Source organism: Rhipicephalus sanguineus, chromosome 6 (assembly GCF_013339695.2).
Source record: "Rhipicephalus sanguineus isolate Rsan-2018 chromosome 6, BIME_Rsan_1.4, whole genome shotgun sequence".
NCBI classification, from domain to species: Eukaryota; Metazoa; Arthropoda; class Arachnida; order Ixodida; family Ixodidae; genus Rhipicephalus; species Rhipicephalus sanguineus.
Genome location: NC_051181.1, coordinates 158986910 through 159010816, shown reverse-complemented (window position 1 = coordinate 159010816; position 23907 = coordinate 158986910). Strand labels below are relative to the sequence as shown.

Sequence of the window (23907 nt, the reverse complement as noted above, 5' to 3'; positions counted from 1 at the left end):
GCGGCATGTTTTGTTTAATAACTGAGAATTTAAGTTATTTACTAGAGTCATAGCAGGTTCTTCATACTCATCGTATCTACAACGCCAAACTAAGACTGGGAAGTTTGCTGATGGAATGCTCAGATGATCAGGTTAAATTTGGGTGTACTTTTTAAACCTTTTTTTTTTTTACTTCACGGTAATATTTCCAAAATGTTATTAATAATAAGAGAGTACACGCTAATAGCAGTCATCGCCATTGTTTTTTTAGTGACACGAGCACCGGGCGGCCCCCCAGCCTGCACAATCTGTTTGTGCAGATTGTTCCTTGATTTAAAACAGTTGTGAAAAGCAAGTCATCTGATCAGCTCTATGAATATAAAAAATCGCCTCAAATCTCCCCACTCGCGAACGAGTTGGTACGCCGCTGCAAACGAATATTTATTCAGAAGCAATATGCTGTTTCATTCCCAGTGATCTCGCAGATTAAGAGGCTAAAAACCATGCAACACTATCATCTTCAGCAAACAATCAAAAGCGCAGGCGCACAGTCATGTAGTCGGTTAACTACATGTGCGTCTGCGCTTTTGAATTTTGCTGATGGTTTTCGAATGGCTTTTGTTTTTTACAAATTTCTAAAACGATGAGCGGATATTATTAATTTTAGCGTGAGAGAACCGCAGATGAAGCGCCGGGAACAAATGAGCGGGTTTTTTGCAAGCGCACCATACTCTTCAGAGAGCGCGAATGATCGTTGCGTAGTAAGGCCCGATAACACGTGGCCTGCTGCGCTACGTAAGCTCTCGCGCTTTATGGCCGAAGGGCTTTTATACTTTTGCACCAATCTTGGCGCTTATTTGGGTGCGTTTGATATTTTAAAATATTCGTATTTCCCAAATGGCTGCTATTCGATTCAGTGTTCGAAGTTTTACACAGCTCTTACGAACCAGAAAGCTTCGTGATTTCGTGCTGAGGGCCCTTGTTATTGGTCCAGAATGAAGTGGCCCGAAGAAATAAAGAGAAGCGAGGAAATGGCGAGGTTTCTCTGACGTAAGCTCGATTGGTCCACGCGAGTAGGCACGCGTGACTTCTCCGCCTCACGTGTGCAGACAAGCTCTCGCTTCTTTCCTGCGCATCCGCTTTCGGTAAAGATGAGGCGCGGATGTCTGAGAGGGGTGAAGAACGAGCACGCCTGCCTGGGTGCATGAAGAGTTGGAGGGAGGGCGGGAATGCGCACCAGTCTCTGCTATCGTGTACGCGGTGTCGGCTTTCGTCGGGACGTGCTCCAGGCGCGACGGGGCGGCCGTGGTGTTACCTCGACAACAGCGAATAGCCGCTTCGGCCCCAAGTATACCCCCATGCGCATTTTTGACGCATTAACTAAAATGAGGTTTTCCCCGTAGTCGCAGACATGTCGTTATACCTGTTACAAAATCGAGTAGCGTAACGAGAAACTTTTTTCGAAGGTGGGTTTCAACCACCCTTTATTTATGTTCGTGCGTTTGTGTGTGCGCGTGCATATATACACATGCAAAATTGAAAATTTTTGGGGGGAGGGGGTTGAACCCCCCTCTGGCTACACCAGTGCAATACCGGTACTGTCATGGAGAAAACTGTGAAGTTCTTTGAGAGGGAATGGCAGCGAAGTGCTGGCGCGACCTGATGCCACCGAGGAATGCGAGCCTATTTTCTGAGGACATAAACATATGTTGAGTTGTCAGGTGCTAGCGCTACAACATATTAACAGCGGAGCTGGTTAAGCTGAGCGTAAACTGTCTGTCGGAAACAAAAAAAATTATCATCATGAACCGACACGCTCTCTCTTCGTCCTCTTCATCGTCGTCGTCATCTCCTGCTTGGCTCCCAGAACGCGCGCGCCGATTTCTCGGGCGCGGAATGCAATAACTCTGACGGTCGAGACAACGAGTAGAGAGAGAAAGAAATAAAAATAAGTACAGAGGAAGAGACGAGATTCGTACCCGCGATCCGAAGGCGAGTGTCTCAACCCCTCGGCTATCCAGGCACGCTAGCAGAGCATAGCACAGCCTCGTATAGTATGGCATATTGCAAGGAGGTGGGAAAGGGGTGAAGGTGACAGATCTGAGGGTGAGGAGGCGGGAAGAGAGCAAAGCAGGGACCGAAAGATGGAAAGACTGAGAAAGAAATAAACAGAGACAAAAAAGACGTACACAAAGAAAGTGAGGAATAAAGAAAGAGAAAAGTTTGCAAAACTTGGCAACACAGCAACAGCCAGGACTGCCTGGGTGCCCATCAGCTCCGCTGGCTCTTTAGCATGGCGCCTCGAGTGCAAGCTACACTTACCCTTTTTTTTTACCAATGGCACAGCAAGTGCACTCTTCTGCACAATGCCAGAGCATTTGGTGATGAATGTGTATGGAATGCAAGACCGTTATTTGTATTATCTGGCTTAGGCATTTTATTCCTAGGGTGCACTAGCGTAGCCGGGGGGTGAGGGGTGAATTCAAACTCCTCCCTCTCCGAAAATGTTCAATTTTGCATGAGTATATATGCATGCACACATACGAACACACACAAACAAACATACATAAACACTGGTTAAAATTACCCCCACAAATAAGATTTCTGGCTATGCACCAGCTAGGGTGGAACCTTCAATGACAGATTGGGCCCTCAATTAAGGGTTCATTCCACCCATAGGAAGATGCCATGGCTCACCTGTATTAGAATTGGGCACAATTCTATGCTGCTAATAGCACTGTCTATTATTGATTGTGCAATATTACTTGTCATGCCTGAAAGTGTTTGGGAGGATAACAGTGCTAAGAAACAACAAAAAGGAAATCAGATCAACTATTAGACTTCATAGTAAAAATTATATAAAGACTTTATAGTAAAAATACATTGCTGTTCCTAGCCTTGTGTTAGCATTTTGCCCTACCTATATTAGCTGGTGTATTCACTGGTTTTAATGAGTAACGAGACTTCGTATATGAAGTGCCCTCAGCTTAAAACATGTTCGTCCATTGTCTCTACAAACTTCCATAATGACTCCGTTGCTGTGAAATCCTCTGCAAGGGTTTGCAAATCTTTTCCTTGTTTCACACTTATCCTCTTATTTCTCCATCATTTCACACTGAGCTGCAGAGCAGAGCTCTGCAGCTCAGTGTGAAGTGATGAACAATGAAAAAAAAAAAGCCCCTAAATGTTTCAGGGATGAAAAGAAACCGAGAATTTATGCGCATTTTGCTACGTTCCTAGGCAAGCATAAAAACGTAGCGGTCAAAATAACATTATTGCATTTCCAAACAATTTTACTCACTCTTACCAGAGTACAACTGCTGAATTATAGCAATACTTTAACAGGCTATAGTTTTTCCCACAATCCAAACCTAAAAATAAGTATTCTTAGTTACAATGGCAGAAAAATAAAATATTGAAGTGTGAACAAGTGTGAAAATATACTTTGTAATCAATTTAGGTTCTATTTGAAAAGTAACAAATTCTACCTGCCAGTTTAAATAGCCATCCTGTGAATTGTCTCAGAAAGGATACACTGATATCTGAAATTCAAAATTTTAATACCTATTTACAAACCCATAAATATTCCACAGCAAAATAAAAAATAGAATAAAGAACACTACCAAATATTAAATCAAAGGGCACCCCTATAGCATACAGTAGTTCTATGTAGTTTAGGTGAAACCTAGGCGACCCATTTACTTTCTGGCACATCACATTCCCATAACAGACTAAATCTAAGGTGCAATAGATTGCTGTCACACTTGTGTAGAAACAGCTACTGTTCAAAGTGGTATCCTGAGGCACAAACACGGAGGACAACTACTCCTTTTCTTTTATTAGAGGTGCCACTTATTCACATAGCAATGTGGGACTGGCACTCTTTGGAAGAAGTCTTTATCAGTGGATTTGAATATGCACATGACACCATGCTCATGGCTGCCTAACTAACAATCTTCTCCGAAAACAGTGAGGTGAGTGGCTCTCCACCACAGGTGCTTGCGGTGAACTGCTGCACAGAATTAGTCCTTTACACACACCGCCGCTAATGCGCAGGCTGTTCACATTCCCTGGTACTGCGAACTGGCACCAAACGGTGTTCCTCCTAGTTGTGATGGGTCCTCCATTTGTGGATTCACTGCAACAAAGAAAATGACAGACCTATCTTGTCATAACTATGATCTGTAAAATTTTATAATGGTATAAACATATGCGAGCGTCAATACAACTCGTGGAAACTTTTTGACAATTCAGAAATTAAACGAAACAGTTTTACGATTGTACCTTGAAATTGATGATCCACAATGCAGCTGCATGTATGCTAAAGAAAGCTTGCAATATGTACCAAGGGTCACATTTTGATGAAACTAAACGTAAAGCATAAAGGCACTTTTACGGCCACTGCTGAAGTAAACAAGGAGCGCATAGCAGTGCTCAGAGGAGGGCCACCTCCTCTCATGATTTCACCTGCCTGGTGAAACAAGTTGCGAAGGCGAATCAAATCGACAGCTGAGGCTTTGAGCTTGTCGCTTGCTACAGTTATTGCGATGTAGCTCTTCTTTAGTCACGGCAGTGCAGATGCAGCTGCTCTCTTATCAACTTTTGTTCAAGAATAATACAGACCTGTTAAAAGACGGAACACGGAACACCAACCAAAATAATCCTAAAAAACAAATGCATTAACATTTCAGCTCCGTTTGAGGCCCGTGTACTTAGATTTAGGTGCACGTTAAGGAACCCCAGGTGGTCGAAATTTCCGGAGCCCTCCACTACGGAGTCTCTCATAATCATATCGTGGTTTTGGGACGTTAAACCCCAGATATTATTATTATTATTAACGTTTCAGCTCCCCCACGGGAGCCATATTTACAATGAAAACATTATCACAGCTGGACAGATCCTTGCATTCCTGTGATTTGGCTGACATATAGACCCGTGCATGTTCGTGATTTGGCTTTCAGCCTCAAAATTTTGTTGCTGGTTATCACCGCTAGTGGGAGCGGCGGTGAAGAGGAACCGTAGATGACGACGTGCTTGAAGCCCGCCTGTTGATTTGACCGCACTGTGTCGCAATTTCTTCCAGTGCTGGGAATGGCGCTCCTTGGAGCACAGCCACGGGCTCCCTTATTCACCTTAGCAGTGACCATGCCTGTACGTGCTGAAGGCAGAGACCAACAGCATGTTGTTGGTGTCAATGAACTGTGGCTATTGATATCCCCACTTCTGCATGGTCGCTGTCATAGGCATCCTACTTGAAGATGGCCATGTCACTTCCACATCACCTCGTGGTGAAGTGACATGACGAAAAACAATGCCGATGTTGGCTAGCTGGCCACAACTCACAAACATTACAATGTTGCAGAAGCTCTTGCCACCTGTGCTTCAAAATGTTGCTTTCCTAACACGATCAATGGCAAGGACAATATGACAGTTGCTGCAGCAATTCTCAAGGGTGCATTGATTACTCTTGGGAAAAATATGTATTTCATGTACTATTATCTTGATGGCTAATAAAGAGGGTGTGAGCACTAAGCAAGTAAACATAGCAAATTAATATTTCTCTTCTCTGCTTTCCACCATTTAAATCACTGCAATGTAACACTTCAAAACTTGATCACAAGCACTATTCTGGGCACGGCCAAACTGCATCATTGTTGCAATAGTGAGCCAAGTAGAATGCAGCCATGTGATCCAATCAGAGATGACAAGATGGCAGAATATCTTTGTCAAGCACTGTGCCCAACACCTTGCATTTACACAAAACATAGAAGTAGGGCTTCACAAAACTTCTTTTATTATTATGACAGCAGCTCTGCTCAGCCCTGCTGCATCGTTGTAACCTCAAGCTCTGCAGCGTGTCTGTAATTTACTAGGTCTGAGCAAGATCAACCTTTCTGCAATACAAGAACGAACAAGTGGACCTCTGGAAACATGCTTTTACCGTCATATTCAAGTTAGTTTGTTCCACATTTCGATCTTTCATTTTTCTGACAAAAGAAGCTTACCTGGTTTGAACTGCTCTGCAGAGTACCGTGTAAACAATATTCCTACGCCTTCAATCAGAGCCAATAGAACACCCCCTGCAAACAAAGTACACCAAATTAGTGACTGAATATGGGGCAAACATCTTACACATCCATCTTGACAAACCACTAAATTGCAGAGATCCTCTGAACGCACAAACATGTTGACTCAGGGTCTTTGTAAATAATTTTTATAGAAATTCTGATGATTCATCGAGTACTGCTAAATGATGCATCGAGTACTGCTAACATCAATGAATGGCAATGCCTGTACTCCCACCACGTTTTCTTGTAGCATGCAAATTGAATAAAGTACCATTGCACTAGCAAATGTGGCACTATTTACCAGTGAACATGAACTTACCTATAACCGCTGATCCTACCATTGCTCCTGCACCATCTGTAAGAAACCCACAAGGAAAACCCATTAGTGAATAGGAACAGCTGCTCGAAATACATTAAAAGCTGCAGGTGATGTGCTTTTGAGGCAGACTCCAATTTCTTGTGAGAATGATGTGTCGTGGTCAGGTGTGACTTAGTTTATTGCAAGCATGCATAAACTATGGATAGTTTCCATTGGCGTCATTGTGGTTGCCGTCTTTGAGTATTAGCACATTGAGAAACCATGTAAACAAGAAGCACGACAGGTGTGCTTTACACGACACGAAGTAACAAATCGGCAAGTGATAATCTAGTGGAAAATGGTCACCATCAAAAGTAAAACAATATGCATGCGGTAATATGGTGTCGTAGCTACCAAGACTTCGAGCTAGCACAATAAGACAATGCACTTGTGGTATCTCATGAAAACACAGTGTACTGCAGCCAATTTCTTGCAAGTTTAAAGAGGACTATGCTTTATTATCAGGTTTCATATTCCAACAGCAGCACTGATATTAGCTGCATCACAGAGCAACACCTTCATTACATGCTGATTGAAGTTACGTGTAGTAACCAGCTGACAAGATGTAAACCACCATACAAGCTTAATCAGTGGCCCTGTACACAATTTGATGCATTTGTTAAATAAGATATATAATGAAACATTTAAGAGCAGTACTTCATTTTATAGTAGTTTATTTTAAGGTGCGCTATTTTGAGATTTTAAAGCATACTTTGAGATGAGACATAATTATTTTGTATTGTTGTGATTTCTAGTGACCTGTATCTGGCAAAAACAGAACCTTACTTCTGACAGCCAAGATTGCTCCCGTGAGAGCACCGCTAGTGATGGAATTCCACGGGTCTTCTTTCTTGCGAATCTTTACCATAGTGCAGTCTATTGTTGAGAACAAGCCACCCCACACTGCGAAGTTTCCTGTACACACAGCACAAAAATTATTGTTAATGATCAGCAACAACAAGTACCACCAGCCACTCTCTCGAACTTAATACCAATTATTATTTTTAAACAAATGCAGAGGAGCGAGGCGAATATGGGCAAATCGCAGAAAGACTTGATTTTTGACAAGGCTCAAAACAATTATAGAAAGGTTGCGTTTTCTCACCTCCTATGATGGGAGCTCTCTCCTTGATTGCGCCTAAGCTGCCAAGAAGTCTGCGGTTCACGCCCTTAAAAAAATAGGCATCACTATATGAGCATTGAAGTCAATGCATACAAGAGAGAAAAAAGCATATTATATGAAAATTCACTGGATTCTAGTTTGAACTTTCAAGGCTCACAGACGAAAAAAAGAATCTTCATGACTAAAGGTAAATATGCCACAATCATAGTGTATTTTACACCATGTTATGCTAATTTATTTGTCAGTTCCAGTTCAGAACATAATAATGTTTATTGCATATTAGGAGCTGGTCACAATAAGCTACCAGCAGAAGATGGCAAAAGCAAATTGCTGAAACAGTAAGAACTAATCAGACAGAGTGCATGCTTGTGGCAAGTAGCACCAATAGTAGCTGCATAGAAACTTTCATATACAAAAATTCCTCACCTTGACAATGTTAGTGATAAAGAGGCTTTTTTTTTTGCTTTTCCCCTGCGATACATGATTTACCGAATCAAGTAAGAGAAACTTTGATTAAGCAACCATTGTTATGAGGCAGATGAATAATCTAAAAATTGTATGCATTTTGGCAGATGCATATTGCTAATGCTTGACTAGTTACCTAGAAACAATGAATGTACCTCACAGACCTAGTTAACAGACATCACCACTCGGTGCGTTTTACAGATAAAGGCTAGTAAAGACAAGGGACTGGCATCCTGACTCACCGATGGTGCATTTCTGAAGCCCTTTATGCTCTGAAATACTGCCCCACCAATGGCACCCATGGTGAAGGCACCACCGCAGTCGTCTACAATGCGCCATGGGCTGGAAGAGAAAAAACACAGGGTGCTCTTAAATATCTTGACAGCCAAGCCACTTTTATCATGTGTGTTTGCGTGATATATCATAGAGACAAGAGAGTTCCCTAACAAAACAGATTACATGACTGGCATCCCGTTTCCTCAGATGCAGCAGATGTAACTGAGCACCTGCCACCATTCATATATGTGCACTAACGAGGCAGGAGAGTGCAAAAGATGTGCCACAGCATGAAGTGACCGTTGTAGCACATGTAGTGTCTGCAGCATAAAATGCTTGAGAACAAAAACAAGTACACTACTAAGGATGGTATAGGTTTTCATGAAAACGGAAGTATGCCTACAGTCTCAAAACTGGGCTAGAACCACACTTATATTTTTGCTTGTTTGTGCCACTGTCATTCTTGTATCCTCACGCCAGTGCAAAAACCATGGGGGAACAATATTAAGAAGTGTCTTGCCTAATATTAAAATTAAGTTATTGGTATGTTAAAACTATTACGTGAAACAATAACGAAACAGGACTGCAATGACAAAAACAGTTGAACTCATCACACCCAAAGCACTCCATGGGTCAGTTGTTAGCGTCAGTGCAGTGTTTGTCTTTCTTCCTTCGAGTTTAATTTTTTTGCGATCATTGCCACAAGAAAAATGGCTTACCATCTGGCTCAGCTGACTGTTCTTTTGGATTACGAAGATACAGTAATGGGCAGGATTATATTCCACATGCCCAACGGATGTACCCAAAGTAAAATACTGCAGGGTTTTCGCATTTTCATCTGAATGCGGTTAACGCGGCTGGGAATCGAACCTACGACCTTGTGCTCAACCGCTGAATGCTCAGTCACCTCGATGGGTGCAGTGGGTTCGCGCATAATGTTCATATTGAGTTACACGCCATCGCGCTGATCTGCATCTGTTAATCAAATCATAATTTGTTATGAGAGATATCTTAATTTGATGATGAGGGTGAAAGGAACAAGTGGAACACTTAGGGTAAAGACAGCAAAGACAAGATTTCGTTCTCTCCACAAACTAATTAACAACACCGAAAGCACGAGCCTACAGAAAGGTATGCCTTTATGTATGTTTTTTATTGTGTGTGAGGGAATCAAACCCAGTGACGACAGATATCGGCTAGTTCTGAGACTCCGCTATTGATTCAACTTTCGACCTTGGGAGCTACTATGGTAGCTTCCGGGGCCAAATGCCAACTGTTTCAAAGAACTGCGTGGTTCGCGGCAACAGCTGTCCAAACGTATTCCCGGCGTAAGTGTCGACTTGTCGCCAGTAACATAAGCGCATAATATGCGCAGCTATGCCGCGTGTGAAAGCCGCGAGAACTTTCACGGCTAACCAAAACTGTCAGTTAAGTGGCAACACGCACTAACAACCAGGCCTGCTTTTAATGAAACGGCAAGGCAGCTTTCGGGTAAAAGGCTAGTGATAATCCTTTATTTTTCTGGGGGGAACACGCAAAACTACTGATCCGTTACGAATGATTTGACCGCAGTGCCTCAACATCTCACAGCTCTCTATGATGCAATAGCGGCTTCTCGCTTAAGCTGGAAAATACCCGACACATAGCACAGATTTGACTGTGGTTGGTCACAGCGTTGCACTGACCCCTCTCTAATTTTAGCGAATAATTTTCGGCGACTTCGAGAAGTAAAATAACGAAAAAAGTAGAAAATTACCATGGTTCACGTGCGTATTCTTCCATGTTGTTTTCGGAGGAGGAGAACGGAGGAGGAGGATACGACCATGTAGCCAGACTTTAGTGCGCGAGGCCGCTAACAACAATTTTTTAGAAAATAATTATCTGTAAAAACATGGCGACCATGACGTACTTTTCACTTCGAGCGTAAACTTGGTCACAGCGCAATAGATAATAATAGAGCGAGAACGAATTAAAGTGGTGATGCTTTATAATGCATTTCACCTTTCAATACACAACGAGCAACATGTTTGGAAGAGCTAAAGGGCCATGAAAATGAACATTTATTCAAAAATCTACAAATCTTTAGCAGTTATTGAAAAAAAATAATATATTAAAATAAGCTTATTGCAAAACATTCTTAAAGTTAGTTGTCTTCTGGGCAGCAGAACTCATCATTGTCAAAACGCAAAATAACTTCATATTTATACAAACACTGAAATGTCGATAAATGTAGGTCTCTCTTAAGGTGCTTCATCTTGTCTCTTTTAGCCTGTCTTGATGCGTTCTCATGTGTATAATCATATAAAATCTGATCACGGGCCTATACATTGCGCGCCAACCGTGTTAAGCGGAGAGGCAGGAGATCAGATCTCTTATGCTGTTGCTCTTCAGTGAGTAAAGCAGTCGAATTCTTTGCGGAAGGGTACAACTGGATTTGTTAAACGAATGGACGCGGGCCCTTTTTGCTCTGCACAGTAAATTTGGTTTTCTTTGGCATTCTTCGAGTATCAACTGTATGTTACACACGAGTTTTTTCCCCCAACCAAATCACGCTGGAAGGGCATTATTTAACATCTCATGCCTGTGCTTCTAAAAGCTAGCTTTATTGCAGGAAACCTGTCCACGCGAGGGAGACCGTAAGGTCGACAACATAGTGAGCTGGTGTTTTCCTTTTCGGTGGGAGCTTCATCGTAAGCCGACGCAACGTTCGGGAAAACAGTGTTGGCGTCGGGATCGGCGGGACGGTTCGGCGATCGGTTTCACCATTGCTTACTCCAAACGATACTTTTAACTCCACTGCACGCGGGATCAAGCGCTCGCCTTGCTTCGTTCGTCGTCTTCAACCCTTTTTTGCTTTCTGGCGGAAGTTGCCTTTTGTCTCTTTTCAATCACCATAGAAAGCACGGCCACATAAAAAGAAATCGAAAGCAGCGGCAGCACGGCAGCTGTGTGCGCTGCTGTTCAGTACCACGCATTTCTTAATATTGCTGTCACTTACGACCACTGAACACTGCTTACTACGAGCACTACGCAAGGCTGTCGCTCCTGCGAGGAATTTCTCGCGTCGAAAGTATTCCGCCTTTCTGTGTGTGCGTGTGTCTGTAGTGAGGGGGTGGGGTCACAGCAGGGTTGTTGCCTCTGCATACACTCTCGGGCACACTATATTCGTTTTTGTGATGCCTTCTAGGTATAGCTTCGTCCCAGAATTTAGCTACAGTGAGTTTATTATGGTTTTACAGGCTTCAACGGTCCTCTTGTTTGTTATAATTATTTTTAGAGAAAGTAGAATGGTGCATACTACTCCATAACTTGACCGTTTATTAAACGAATAATTTTTTAAAAGATTAAGCTTGTTGCATGTTTGAACGATCGCAGTTTCCTTGGCTGACTAGTCTGCACGGATCTTGCTACTACCGAGCGCTGTGGTGTAATACGTAATGCTTGTGAACTGTCGCGGCAGTTTGCAAGCTCGAGCAAGTTGACAAGCCATTATTGCTTTTTGTAGCAGTAATATAAATGAGCATAATTTTCGGTGCAGCTAAAGCATATGCGTTACCTCTGCTGGGTATATTCCTGCCTAATCTCTAGTAAGCCAAGCACATTCACACAAGCCTCTGTTGCCTGCCAAAATTTTAATTTGAAGTTATTTATTGTACGAGCACTTGCTATTACCATCTTGCATTGCTTTACCATGCGCTATGCCTGGTGTAAACTTGTATCATTCACTATTTCTGCCATTTGTCTTGGCTGTCTTGTTGCTACATGTATTATTTGATGGCAGCTTTACTGATGCAGTTAATCACCTGCTTATTTCTTAAAATAAATTGCCATCTACATCCATGGCCGTCGGCAGGATTTTGCCTTGGGGGGTGCAAACCCGTGTTGCATCGCGGCTGGGGGAGGGGGGGAGAGCTGGCATAGCTTGGGTGGGGGGCAAGTGCTGGTGTGGCTTGAGGGGGGTAAGTGCCCCTTCGCACCCCCCTGCCTACGCCCATGTCTACATCTCTGAGAAAAAGCCACAGCTACACCAGGCGCGCATTTTTTCCTCCCATAGCACCTGCCGTGGTAGTTTGGGTAAGTTGGGTGCTGCGTTGCTAAGCTTGAGGATGCTGGTTAGCAGTGGCTGGGCATTGTATTTCACCTCAGTTTCAATAAGGGTGAAATGCGGGAACACCTACTTGCTTAGACTTAGGTGCACGTTAAAGAACCCCAGGTGGTCAAAACTGATCCGGAGTCTCCTACAGCAGCATGCCTCAATTGTATTGTGGGTTCAACACTTCAAATCCCAAAATTTTATTTCATAACAATATGCTCAAACTGAAATTGATGGTAGCCTTGGAAAGTCCTCAATAGCAAGTTCGAGCCCAATTTCAAGTTAAGCTGCTCAGTTATAAAAACTGACTTCAATTTAGAGTTGCCGGTTCATAGACATTTGTTCACATGCCGATGTCGACACTAATGGGACCTGTGCCGATAAATTTGTTACATTACACATCTATCTGTACAACTTCTGCCCTTGTTACTAATTAGCAATAAATCTAAAATTTCTCTTATCAGCAGATCGCCATGAGCAAGGCAACTGAGCCTGATGGTCTTGAAACACTGCTGGAGCGGTGCTTCGGCATCCGCGTCGCTCGTCAGGAGCTGGAGGCCCCAACGACAGCCCTGGTGATCCGTGTCCTGCATGGAGCCTTTAGCACCTTCGGCCTGAGTGACGTGGCTCTGGAAGTGCCTTGCTCACTACTGCCCAGTGAAGCGATGCACATTGAGGGCTCAATACCTCTAGGCCACTACCTGAAGTTGATGCAAGCTGTCTTTGAAATGCTGGGTGTTAACGATGTGGGCCTGCAAGACCTGACCAATCCGAAGCCGAAACGCACTCGTCGGCTTTTCAAGATCCTCGTCAACAAATTGCTCCACACAACCACAGTCTTCACCAAGTACATGGTTAGCTATGCTCTCTTCCCAATTGTTTACTTTTCCAGCTTCGGTGTGTCAGTTTGAAGAGCGTTGGCAATGTAGAGTGCTATGGAGGTAACAGCCGAGCCTCGGCAGCAATAAGACACAAGAATATCGAATTTTTTTTAAATATTGGCTGTAAGCTAATATTTGTTGGATGCTAACATTGGTAATAATTTTATACAATATATTTTATATATATATCCATGTTACTGTTTCAGTCTAAGACTACAGTCGCCAGCAATAGCTTGGAGATCATACGGTACTATCAAACAATAAAAGTTTCTTCTAGCTCGGCTCGACAGCGTAAAATTGCTTCCTATACATTGCATTTAACAAACAGGCACACTCGGGGAGGACCACTCCATTTTGACAACATACTCTGCCTGCAAGGAAAAAAATTCTTTCTGGCAGTTATTGGTCTCCAAACTTTTTGTTAGTGACTGTACATGCAATCAAACACATAGTAACCTTTGGCCAACTATGGCCTGTAGCTTTTAAACTTTTATTGCGAGGCCAAACCTAATTAGTTTCCAGGCAACCATAGTTTGGTATACAGACTCGTAGGTGTCCCGCCTTTACACTAGAGTTGTACATATTCGCATTTCAGACTTATGGAGAAAAAGCAAATGTATCATTTTTTTTTACCAACAGCATTAACTGACCTTTATTGTAGCTTGCTACCAATATGTTCTCCTTCATCGATCAAGCTCAGGAGTGTACTGCCTTTATGTGCTGACACAACAGGTCCAGATATTGAAATTGTTAACAGAGAACAGTGCTGTACATTTTAAAAACACTTTTTTTCCCTAGTTCCCACTTCACACATTTCGAAGTGCAAAAAGTGCCTTGTGGCGATTCACATTCTGGTTTTAGTTATGCTTAATCATTCTTGTTTTTTTCAGACACTCGTACATAGTACAATATTCTGTTCATAGTATTATTACTTGTCACTGATATCATTAAGTATATCACAAAGTACTATGTCGTGTTCACTTGCGTATAGGAGGGCCTCAAATTTAGAAAATGGTTTGATTTATGTGCTTATTTTTTATGCTAGATCAGTCTTACTTTAAATCTTCCGCATTGTTTTTTGGAGGAGGAAGGCAAGACTGTGTAGGCAGACAAACCTGTAAGCCCATTAATAATGCAGTTAAAATGGATGCATTAGGATTACGTTAAGTATTTAATAATTCATATGCATTTGTGATTTTCAAGTTGTCTTGGCAAGAGCTGACTATTATAAGCTGGAGTAAATGAAGGGAATCTTGAGGGCTCGGTTCTTTGTTTGACACAACCTTAATGAAAACCAGCAGTTGATGAAGGCAAGGAAGGTATAGGGGACGTTAATTGTACTGTTTTAAGTGTATTATAGTAATTGTGATATAGACGTGAAGAAAGTAAAGTAGACGAAAAGACACCTTGCCACTGGCAGGGACTGCACCTACAACCTTTGGATGGCGTGCCCAATGCTCTACCATTTGAGCCATGGCGGCGGTTAAGGTACGTGCACTCTGGTAGAAAGCATGCCACGGCGGCGTCCAGCCCGTCGGCACCTCCACGTGACAAGCAGTGGTATGCTGTCCAGATTGCTGGCATGAATCGCGAGACAAGAGTGGACATGTAGAGACGTGCATGCCCGCCGGCACGCTGCCGGCTCTCAATTTCTCCCCACAAGCTGGAGAGGGGTGGCACGGGTGAGACCAATGTCTGGTTGCTATGACAACAGCCAGTGTGATAAGAGAAAAAGCAGGCACTGATTGGTGGTTTACTTGCGCGGCAGCTGGCGGCAGTGGCGGCAATAGGTCTCGAAGCGATTGGGTCCGCGGGAGAAAAACTTTGACGCTTCGCGGGAGAGAGAAAAGTGGCGTCGAGTGAGCGGTGAGCGGCGCGCGGGAGAGTGCCGCGCCGCCAGTGTGTTCGTACCTTTATCCCCTCATCCACTTTGTCGGATATATATGTGTATGCAAACCTGGGAGTGTGGCTATGAGCAGCGCTGACTGATGCTGCCAGGTTTGCATACACATAAATAGCTCGATAAAGTGGACAAGGGGACAACTGCCGCCGTAGCTCAATTGGTAGAGCATCGGCCGCGTAATCCGAAGGTTGCAGGTTCGGTCCCTGTCGGCGGCAAGGTCTTTTTGTCCACTACTTTCTTCACATCTGTATCGCATTTACTACAATACACTTAAAACAGTACAATTAACGTCGCCTATACCTTCCTTGTCTTAATTACCTGCTGGTTTTCATTAGGCTGGAGTAGGTGCTTTAGGTGATGGCATAGTTTTTCAAACTTTAGAAATGACAATGTTCACTCTTCTTCAACAATAATATGGAGAGAAAGGTTCTGCCAGCATGCCAGTCTAAACTATTGTGGTCTTGTTGGATTTATTCTTTAAAAAGGTGAGGAACATAGGTTTCCCACATGAGAACCGCCACTGTTTAGTTACCTGCCTCGTGAGCTGTTTGAATTAGTAGTGCTCTCATTTGTCCAACAGAACTGTCACTGAGCCTTGCTCAATCTTGCATTGATTTCAAGGACAAGCTGCACCAGCAGCAGGCTGCCAAAGCCAAGGGAGAACAAGCCCTAGCAGAGCTCAATGCAGTGACGGCCAAGGCCAACAAGATGGCAACCCTGCTTCATGACGTCGGTGAACAGGAAAAGGCAGTCGATAGTGAGCTTCTAGCCTGTGGGGAAACACTGGCTGCCTACGCCGACAAGAAGACTGCCATTGTGTCGGACTACCAACAGCTCAAGACAACCCTGTGTGCCTCTACCGAGGCAGTAGAGAAGGCACAGTTGCACATTATGGAACTTCAGGAGGCTCTGGAAGAGAAACGTGCTTCACTGTGCAGGTTAGTTCGATCTGCTCATTGTGCAAGCTTGTGTTTACTCTGCAGTTGTTGCAGCATCACCTATACTTGGGTGTTGGTATAGCAAAAGGTTGTAGATATTTCGCATACTGCATATATGGTGACATTTTCCAGTAACTGCTGACCAGTTGCATTATAATGGAGAAATAGATCGACCACATGTATTGTTGGCCATAAATGTTTACAGCACTCAAGATTTGTGAAACTACTGAATTTATGTAATCGGATTCAAAATTTACCTGCAGCAATTTTTGAAATTTAGGTAGTAATCTATCAATTCATAAGTGCCATACTGGAATGAAGCATAAATGCCCACTTGAGATTGAATGCATGTCTTGTAAACTTTTGTAGCCACATGTGTGTGAAAGGGGCCAGAAATGCATGCAACTAGTTCAAGGAACTAAAGTCCATCACCTAATCCACTGAATCTAGTATGCTTTTCAAACCTGGTCTTCATCATTTTTTTCCCCTATAAATCACTTCTGGCATCTCTCATAATCATATCGTGGTTTTGGGACGTTAAACCCAAGATATTATTATAAATCACTTCTGTTGCTGCAGACCAAATTTTTGTATAAAGTTTTTGGTAATGTAGGTAAATCGATGTAATGTCATCATTCAGTGTACTATATATATGTACATATTTTTTCTAGCTCTGGTCACATTTTTGTTCAAAAAATGTGCTTACAACATGTTGGGTTCAATCTGTGGTCTCCTTAGAATGCAATGTAAGTTTTGTTCATCATTAGGCAGTTAACTGATAAAAAGACAAAACAAAACTGAAACTTAATCCCAAGCAGGCATGCTCAAACAACACAAGGTTTCTCTCATGGCAACAGTAGTTATTTTATTCCAGAAGTGTAATTTACCAATGCAGCTGAGCTTCATTTTCACATATTGCCTTGCTAAATGGACAGTCAAGGGGAATATGAAGTTTAGCTTGAATAATCGGTTCTAAGAGAATTGATTCTACCAAAGAGAACTGGCATACGTGGCAATTAAAACATTTTTTTATCTATGGAATAAATTGATAAAACTTGGCGTGCAGATGTAATTTGTTATGCTGATATAACTGAAATATATTTTGAGCAACACTAGATGGAATCATAGCCCCGCCACGGTGGTCTAGTGGTTATGGCCCAAAGGTCGCGGGATCGAATCCCGGCTGCCACGGCTGCATTTTCGATGGTGGTGTAAATGCTTGAGGCCCGTGTACTTAGATTTAGGTGCACGTTAAAGAATCCCAGGTAGTCGAAATTTCCAGAGCCCTCCACTACGGCGTCGCTCATAATCATATTGTGGTTTTGGGACGTTAAACCCCAGATATTATTATTGTTATTAGATGGAATCATATCATCCCCTCATTACTTAATCATGCATAAGTTCGTAAAAATTTTTGCATAAGCATGGTCACAAGGGTCCATTAGATGCTATAAAGCTATTGGTACGTTTTTTTTAATGTTCGAATAAGCACGACAAGATGTTTCGAAACATCCTATACATATTGTCCTGCAACTTTTACGGAGGACAAATTACAAAAAATTGTATTATGTGTAGATAAAACATGGACAGCTTTATCACACTCATCAATGTTTCTCTAAGTACAAAAAATCGTAATTTTATCCTGATTTATTGTGAAATGGCACAGGGGTGACTAATATTTAGCCATGATATAAAAGGTGTGCGGATGCCAAAAAAAAACAAATTTGAGACAGAATACTTTGACCAAATTTACCACTCCCATTGCCCCTTAAACAGTCGAGGGCAAGTGTCAACAATATGACTGAGGGAAAAAAAATGTACTGAGCAGAGAGTCGGAAAGACTAGAAAGCTACAGCTCTACTAATTGGAAGTTTAGGTGATGTTAACCATTTCAAAGAACAAGTGTTGTGCTGCCAGGGGCAGGCAGGTTATGGCTATAATTTTTGTATTGTTTGTCCAGCAGAGGCTTAAGATATGTAAGGTGTCTTTTTTCCCACTTAATTCTAGGGATCCGCCTGCTTGGAAGGAAAAGATTTTGACAGATGCGGAAACACTGGCTGCCTTGGAATCTGAAATTGAGAAGCTGCGTTCTGTTGTGTCAGCTGTGAATGAAAAGGTCAGCTTGGCTCCTCGCATAAGTGAGGAGTATAGTAAAACTTTGGACAGCATAACTGGGATGGAAGACCGGGCTGCAGAGGTGGAGATGTTGCAGCAGAGGAAAGCAACCCAGGAGAAAAAGCGGTAAGTACAGGTTTTAAATGTGGAAGTAGTAAAAGATGGTCAGGGGATAAGTGGAGCTAGTTGTTGACTGTCTCTTGCCGAGCGTCACAGGCCACAAAATGACAGCTGCTCTAATGAAAGTAATAAAATGTAATGTTTTGGCATATCTGCATATTTTGACATAGAGGTGTTGTCTACCCTGTATCAACTAAAATGGATGTACAAGAGGGAATATATACAAGGAAAAAAAAAGGGGGGGGGGAGGGCAGAGGGAAAGGGGGCAAGGCTGGTAATGTGTACGACATTCACCTGCAGAACACTGGCGTAAAGTAAGGGGGGGGGGTCAGGGGAGTCCTGACTCCCCTTGTGTTCAGTCTGGGGGGGAACACCCCTTGCATTGTGCCCCCTTGAGATATCTTTCAAACGCCATATATTTGAATTGCTTGAGAGTTAAGTATAGGGCAATCAACGTTTTTTGTTAATGCCTGGTTATTTTGTAGTGTGTGTGTGCGCTTGTGTTCAGTACACATCAGCTGTGCGAGACTATTGAAATCGCAACTGCTGCTTGACCACTTTTGGAGAAGACTCGGGAGAACAATATGATTACCTGAGCTGGGAATCTGTGCTCTTTTTTATTTTATTTCAAAGCACGATTTTAATTTATATAAATATAAAGACAAACTGGCCGCATGCTAAGATGTGTCCCCTCTTCTGATTTAACTGGATTTACGCCACTGCTGCAGAAATTGTATTTGTGTATGTAGTGTTGTCCATTGAACCCACTTTATTATTGCAATGTATTCATGGGCAAAACAGCAATGCTCATTTTGTGAACGGCTAAGGATACTGCAAGCATGCTGGCAATAAACTGCGCCTGCCAGGTTTGCCAAGTGCCATAAACGGTGTGAATTCTCTGATAATTCAGTCATTGCTTGTTTATGTCTACAGCCAATTGGAGAAATTTGGATCCAATGAAGATGGATGAGAAGTGCACAAGTACACTGTCCATACCACTGGCCTTTGTGAAGACAGTGTTTGTAAAATTACTGTATTTGCACGATTGTAAGTCAACTCTGACGTATGTCGACACCCCCCCGACTAGCACGGCCAAAAAAAAAAAAGTGAGCGCATTTCATAAAGGAAATTTATTTACGTAGCCTCTGGACTGACTACACGTTGACTGACTCCATAGTTGGAGTCAGCACACGTCCTGTCGCCAACTTCTCAGTCCTGTCCTCGTAAAAAGTAGCGCTGGAATACTTTAAGTAGGAATGGATCACAAACTATTCCCGGAACGTGTTTTGTAAAGCCAAACGAAAAGCGCGATTTCCGGTGCGCAAAGGTGGCTTCATGGCAGTGTTTCACAGTTATGCAGGGAAGCTAGCTTCGCGGCAATACAGCGGGGGTCATTTTTAGAAAACTTTGCGCGAGTCGTTGCCGAGTGTGCGGATTATACTGCGAGAAAACACGGGTTATATTGCATGTAGGGCCGGAACGCAAACGGCGTGTCTTAACCATGCCACAGCGTCCCTAATGCCTAGTTTGTACCGCCGTAACTGGTGCTACTAGAGATTGTTTCCATTGTAAGTCGACCCCCCAACTTCGAATTTCAAATTTAGATAAAATGCATTGACCTGCAATCGTGTAAATACAGTACGTATATATTATATATTCCCTTCTGAACAAGCCAACGCAAGCAAAGCTGCGTTGCTGGCATCACATTTTTTTTTTCTTCACATTTCTATAAATTTTTAGTATTTTTTTATATTTTCTTTTTGTTATACTTTCCTATGTTTTGGTTATCCCTTGACTTATCAACACACCAAATATGGGCATCGGGTAATATAACCCGCTCTGTTAATGTGGGGTCAAGGCTGAAGCTGGTGTGTTTGACTGGAGTTGAAATAATAAAAGTGTCTCTTAAGCAAATTGTGATTAGTTTTGTTTTTTTAGTCTGGTTTCTTGCATTATACTGCCTAGTATTACATAAATGCTGATTACGCAAAGATTAAATATTATTGATTGTCCAAAAGTTGTCTTTGCAGAAAGTTCCTGTTTCACATCACTGTGGGTCATTAAGCAGTTTTCCCTTGATCAGGGTGTTGCTTTTACTAAGAAAAACTTTTATGAGGAACTTGTAATAGCTACAAAAATCGAGAAGATGCTGTTAGACTTGGCTGTCCTGATCAGCTTGGATTTGTTCTCACTTGTGTATTCCTGATAGTTACTCCGAGCACACATGGGGCTGCTAGCATGGACAATAGTGAAGTGCAGGGCCAACAAGCTGAACTGTACAATTTGTTTGCCACTTGTGTAACTGGTGACCTCGCGTAGTGAGATACGTGGAGTTTCTTAAAGTAAAAATGAACTGTAGAATATCCTTACTAATTAAAGATTGAAAGCGTTGAGGAATTAAAAATATTTCAGCAAATTTTGCTGACCTATCAAAGTATGTACCTCAGCGGTATTCTGCTGCCAAGCAAGAGGTTGCAAGTATGCTTTGCCAATAACAGCAGTTGCATTCCATTTGGTGTCGATTGTGCTTTGGGTGTGCATTAATAAATCTTGAAGGCCCACACTTAATTTGGTACCATCCATAATTGTGTCCCTCGCAGCTCGCAATGATGCTTAAGTGAATTGAACCGCGTTCAGAAACGCACTGGCATCCTGTTAATGAGCCGTACCAGTAGAACAGAGCTTTGTTGTGTGCCCAGCGGTTGGTTTGACAGGATAATTCTATATACAATCTGATGGAACTGTTTAATTGGCTAATACTGGTATATACATTGAGATTTCACGAATGAAATGGGGAACATATTGAGGAGTCGTTTTTCTTGGCCACATTTATGCAAAAGCAACGGATAATGAAGCGAAGGAAAGCATAAGGGACAATATTTGCAAGAAATGTGTGAACTTGCCTCGAAGGCAAAGCCGTAATGTTAGTTTCTTGTCATGTGCTTCATTGTTGCTCTGTGTCTGCAGGATTGAACTTGAGCAAGCGCACTACGCATTGCAAAAGAAAGTAGAGCTCGCTGCGGAGGAGCAGAAGCGCCTCGATGAGAGGCAGCCTTATGATGCTGGTCTCCAGTCCCGTGAGCAGCGCAACAATGACGCTCGGCAGCTGCTGCAACAGCTCCAGACAGCGATGAAGCAGACGAGAGCCAGCGCCATTGCTAAGGTACTCGTTTAAAATGCACCTACACTATTAATACGCATCTACACATTTATTTAAAATGCACCTACAGATTTATTAAAGTAAAATAGTATTTACAACCAAGCAAGCAAAAATTCAGCGTTTCAACTCCAGTGTGAGAATTTCCTTCACAGTGCAGGAAGGTAAATTTGGTGACCAGCTTGTGTAACTGATGTCACAATTAACTACAATGGTGGAGCTTTCCTGCAATCAATACTCTGCCCTGCACGGGCAGAGTATTAATTGCAGTAAATGGTTTTTCAACCAACCAACCAACCTGCACCATGTACTAACCGCAAGCAGTTAAGTGGCTACCATTCTTATGTTCCTTCATTTTAAATAAGACTTCCACATAAGAGCTGCAACATCTTGCTCTTTATCCGTAATCCAATCTTAGCATTTCACTGCATTGTACTTTTCAAATAACTTGTCCACAGGTAGAATCTGCAATTAATGCTGACTGTTAATGTACAGTCTCACGGAATGAAACGAGACGCTCAACCTTAAGTATGGCAACTAGTTTGTGCAAAAGCTCAAGATAACCACGCCATGTATAGACAAATCCGGCCATAAAAAATGGTGTTGGTTTTGATGCATTTGTGCACACCAGAATTGCACCAATGTGACACAAACTGAACACAGAAATGATAGTAGTATAGTATGTGCATTACTTAGCCCTAAGTTGACTTGTTTCATTTCGTGAGCACTGTACATTCAGTAGAGTGATTGTTGGTTTCCACTACCAGACCTGCATATTAATAACATTCTTCCCAGCATTTCTTTGTGTTGCTGTGGCTTCTAACTCCGTTGATATTTTTATGCATGTGCAGCTGTCCGAAATGAATGCAAGAATTCCAAGCACACAGGATGAAATTGACATGCGTGAGAAGACAATGGAGCAACACGTTGCCAGAAACCAGCGAGCTTTGGACTCAATGTTGCATATTATAGAGGCTGTGGTAGAGCGCTTTGGAAGTATTTGCAGTGAGGATAATCTTCCGCAGTTCTGTGAAGATGAAGAATCGCAGTCGAGCAGCAAGGATGGAGAACCACAGTCAAGCAGTAAGGATGAAGAACCACTGGCAAATGAAACATAGCTGTTGACTGTGCGTTTTTTTTTTGTATTTATTACTATTTTATAGCTATTTTATTACTGTTTAATGTCTTTTAATTCGTGACGTATTTGTGCTTTGAAATATAGTCCCATGTTGTACTTGCAAACAGTGACTCCTGACCTTAATTAAGGAGTTTATTAATTTAGTTCACATTCCTCTCTTGAAGCATATTACTGCATGCAAGTGGTACCTTTCTTTTTGCTTATTCTTGTGCTGCTCATGTCGCACATTGGGAGTGAATTGTTCAAGGCCAACAACAGTTTCAGATTACAAAAGTCTAAATGTAGAGCAGTCTCTGCACAATGTTTTGCTTTAAAGAAAGAAAAAGAGAAAAAAAAAAAACTTGTCAATAGAAGACGGAACTGTGAACATCTTGCTGCAATTTTTCAGTTATGCACAGCCCATGGGGCATAAAAGCGGTGCCCTGATGTCAGCTGGCAGATTCCCATAGAGGGCTGCTATTAGCTGATAGAGATTGTCCCGAGGCAGGACGTTTGGATCAATGCGTTCCTTTCTACTGTTTCTGTGTATTAATTGACGCAGATAACAGTTTGTAGTAAAGATACGAGTTGCAAGTTTTGGTCCGTGTGCATTTTGTGCATTGTCTGCTCGTACTAGGCGGCACCCACTGAATAGCAATAAAACTCAATGCCTAGGTGGATTGCCATCATTGGCACTGTCCTGCTTCTTCAGAATGGCGTTACGTAAAGGTGGATGGCAAAGTTGAAAAATTGTGTTACTGAAATTGTATTGCTGAAAAAAAGGCTTTCGGTGGAAGGCATCTTGCAAGTTCGGAATTCTGATCCTTCAAAAAAAGGTGGTCCATGTCCCCTTCAAATATGAGCGAATCTGTAGCAAAAAGCTGGCAGCAAACACTTTGGTAAAGCAAAAATAAAAACAATTAACTGCCTGCCACGAGTTGTGCTAAACTAACAACATTTAGAACAGAAAATTACTTTTAAGGGCTCATTTTTCTTTGTTAGCCACAATATTAATGAGAACTAACAGACAGTAATACCAAGGAAAGTATAGGGGATGTTAATTGTAGTAAATTAGATATAAATGTAAAGAAAGTAAAATGGACGAAAAGATAACTTGCCGCTGGCAGGGACCGAACCTTCGAATAACGCGTCCAATGCTCTACCATTGAGCTACAGCGGTGGTCATCCTCCCATCCACTTTGTGGGGTATATATGTGCATATAATCCTAGGTGTGCTAGACAGCACCAATCGCAGCCATGGCGGCGAGTGTGAAACACTCTTTTTCTGCCTGTTGGCATGCGTAACACGTGATC

General features: G+C 42.4%; 2 protein-coding genes across 2 annotated transcripts; one reads left to right on the top strand and one right to left on the bottom strand.

The window, feature by feature from the left end:
• Positions 1–3800: 3800 nt before the first annotated feature.
• Positions 3801–10120, bottom strand: LOC119396892 (mitochondrial import inner membrane translocase subunit Tim17-A). The gene is made up of 7 exons (XM_037664254.2): positions 10026–10120; positions 8236–8335; positions 7511–7574; positions 7192–7320; positions 6367–6402; positions 5985–6059; positions 3801–4117 (listed from the first exon to the last, which is right to left on the bottom strand). Exons 1-7 carry the CDS (start codon positions 10049–10051, stop codon positions 4041–4043), a joined length of 507 nt encoding a protein of 168 aa, XP_037520182.1. The 5' UTR covers positions 10052–10120; the 3' UTR covers positions 3801–4040.
• A 2710-nt stretch (positions 10121–12830) lies between these two features.
• On the top strand, positions 12831–23234 carry LOC119396891 (uncharacterized). Its single transcript, XM_037664252.2, has 5 exons — positions 12831–13216; positions 15768–16084; positions 18092–18325; positions 21287–21482; positions 22328–23234. Exons 1-5 carry the CDS (start codon positions 12836–12838, stop codon positions 22592–22594), a joined length of 1395 nt encoding a protein of 464 aa, XP_037520180.1. The 5' UTR covers positions 12831–12835; the 3' UTR covers positions 22595–23234.
• The last annotated feature ends 673 nt before the right edge of the window (positions 23235–23907 follow it).